The 2,737-nt window shown below is 50.4% G+C and overlaps 1 protein-coding gene across 1 annotated transcript; it reads right to left on the bottom strand.

Moving 5' to 3' along the window:
• Positions 1-211: 211 nt before the first annotated feature.
• On the bottom strand, positions 212-1,788 carry LOC125521333 (uncharacterized). Its single transcript, XM_048686391.2, has one exon. The coding sequence runs from the start codon at positions 1,644-1,646 to the stop codon at positions 546-548; it is 1,101 nt and encodes a 366-aa protein (XP_048542348.1). The 5' UTR covers positions 1,647-1,788; the 3' UTR covers positions 212-545.
• Between the last annotated feature and the right edge of the window lie 949 nt (positions 1,789-2,737).

The following is a 2,737-nucleotide window of genomic DNA, read 5'->3' on the forward strand; positions in this document are numbered from 1 at the left end:
ACTTTGTTGTAAACCTTTGTGCGGCTGAGAAGCCTCCTTGAGTAATGAAAAATTTCCTTTTCCCCACAAAAAAAAACATAGGTATTAACATATGTCACATAAGCAAAAATGGTGAGGTGACAAGTAGTTAATGAGAAGAGAGGCAAATTGAGTAACATAATATGTTACCCTCACATAACACTTCCTAATGCAAAATGAGTCTACAAAGTAATAAATAAAGGCATCTATGTTACCATTTTAAATGATTTATGATCTGTACATGATATTAAATCTGTACGCAGAATAAAAGATACACATGCACGCAGGTACGCATTGTGAATTTGGAGGCCTCACCAGTCACCAGAACCCGAGCTCCAAAAGGGATTTCCGTACACTCATACACTATAGTGGTATATAGAAGAAGGCAGACTACTACTGTACATAGCTCCAGATTTCTAGGTCGCCAATGCTACTGTATTGAATTGCTCTGTTCTTATCAGTCCAAAATCGAAAAATCAGTACTGCAGCAACCAAGAGTGAGATCTGCTGCGTAGCTCTGGCAGCTTTCATCTCCGGCGCGCCTCCAGTGCCCTCTTCAACTCCTCCCCCACCTCGTCCGGCGCTGGCATCGCTGAGTTCTCCGCCGCTGGCTCCTTCCCACCGCCCCGACGATCCGGCTTCACCGAGAACCCGTGATGCGGCTGTGGCGGCGGCCTCCCTACCGCTGCCACGGACGCGGCCCTGCCGCGCCCGATCTCGGTGCGCAGCTCGTCCACGGCGCGGCGGAGCATCCCGCTCTCCGCGTTCATCGCCTCCAGTTGCCGCCTCATCAGTGAGAACCCCTCGCCGTCGGCGGCGTGACCCGCTCTATCCAACGCGTCCGTGGCGTCGATGGCAGGCAGCGAGACATCTACATCTGCTTTGCTGTCTTTCTTCTTGTCGGCGTGTGGCGCCTGCTCGATGGAGATCTTGTTGATGACCAGCAGCGGCATCTTGCAGACGGGCACGCGCGCGTCCTTGCGGTCGTCGGCGAACGCTGCCTGCAGCCCCGGTGGCGCGCGGATCCCCCAGTTGAACCGCATGCTCGCCCTGCCCCAGAGCGGGAGCACGCTCCTCGTGGTCAACCGCATCCCGGACAGCAGCGCGCCGACGCCGCCGCTCCTCCCCGCCGCGGCAACGTCCGCCGCGAACCCGCTCCCTCTCAACGAGAACGCCTTGTAGCTCAGCTCGTCCTCGCGGTCGCGCCCTTCGCCGTCGGAGACCACCCCGACCGTACGGGGCGGAGGAGACGTGGACGACCGGAGCGTGTGGGAAAGTGAGAAATCGCCAAGGCGGGGCTTGAGGAGGAGGAAGAAGGCAGGAGATCCAGAGTTGGCAGAGAGGAGGTTGAACTCGGCGGCGAGGAAGAAGGGGGCCCGGACAGGGGAGCCGAGGGCTCCGGCACCGGCGCGGATGGAGATGGCGAAGGGGAGACCAGGGTCGTTGGGGCGATACGATAAGCGGAGAGCTGGCCCGGAGGCGAAAGCGGTGGAGAGATCGAAGCGGAGCTCCCGGGGATCGCCGCCAGCGGAGAGGCCGGACTGGAACGGCAGCCCGAGCACGCCGATCGGCACCTTGGCCCGCATCAGCGGCCGGTCGTCGTCGCGGAACTTGATAGACGCCTTCATGGTGTTCGATGTGGGTGGCTAATCGGGGCTTTGATTGGTCGGGGAGGGGCGCGCCGCCTGCGCGCCGGCGAGATGGGTGGGGAGTGGGGGAGCTGTGAGCGGATGGATAGGGAGTGCGTGGGTGAAGAGGGGGAATAGGGGGCGGGGGCAATTTCGGTCATTGTTTCTTCTGACTGAGTCGATGCTTGCTACGAGCAACAAAAATACTAGTCAAATAATTAATCTAATTTAAAAGATTCATGTTAAGAATACCTAAATGATAGCACCTACACGTATGGCAGAGAAAATTGTACAAATCACTTATTTTTGGTGTTAGGGTTGCACAAAACACCTATTTTACAGGTTTCTGGCACAAAACACCATATATTGAGGCAATTCGTTGCAGTTAGGTCTAATCCATCATTTGTGTGTGTTAACATGATTTCTGACAAGTAGGTCTAGTTTGTACGTGCACCGGTGGCAAAAACCAGTCGCATCAACCAACTAGAACTATCAATATCTCACAATCCTTTGCTCGAATTGAGCTGAATTTTCCCTAGAATATTAGTGAGTGCATGTATGATTTATTGGGAGTTATTTTTTCATTTAAAAAAATATTAATTTGAGCAAAAAAATTGAACGAGCCAACTAACGTTGCAAATATCTTACAAACTATTGGTCGAAATGAGTTGTGTTTTTTCATAATAGTATTGGATACAGGTGTGATTTACTGAAATTGTTTCGCATTTCTTTTGAAAATTTAAAATTTTGAGTAAAAATATATATGAGCCAATATAAACTACCAATATCTCATTATAATGTGATCCAAATCAGCTAAAACTTTCTAGATTCATCACTTGTTACATCTAACTAGTACCACACCACAAACTTTCAAATGACAAAACATAAGATTGCTAGACAAATCTAAAAAGATTCATAAATAGCCAAAATATTCATAAAGTAAGATCAGTAGCACCAAAACATGGAAGATATTGTTGCCATCGGGCTTTACCATCCAAGTAGTCGCCATATGGCCATTACAGACATCATCAAGTCTCACACACCAAAATATTACTGCCATGTGGTTTTATTATCCAAATACATCCCAAGTT

Source organism: Triticum urartu, chromosome 7A (assembly GCF_056163025.1).
Source record: "Triticum urartu cultivar PI428250 chromosome 7A, HENAU_Tu73, whole genome shotgun sequence".
Classification (NCBI taxonomy): domain Eukaryota; kingdom Viridiplantae; phylum Streptophyta; class Magnoliopsida; order Poales; family Poaceae; genus Triticum; species Triticum urartu.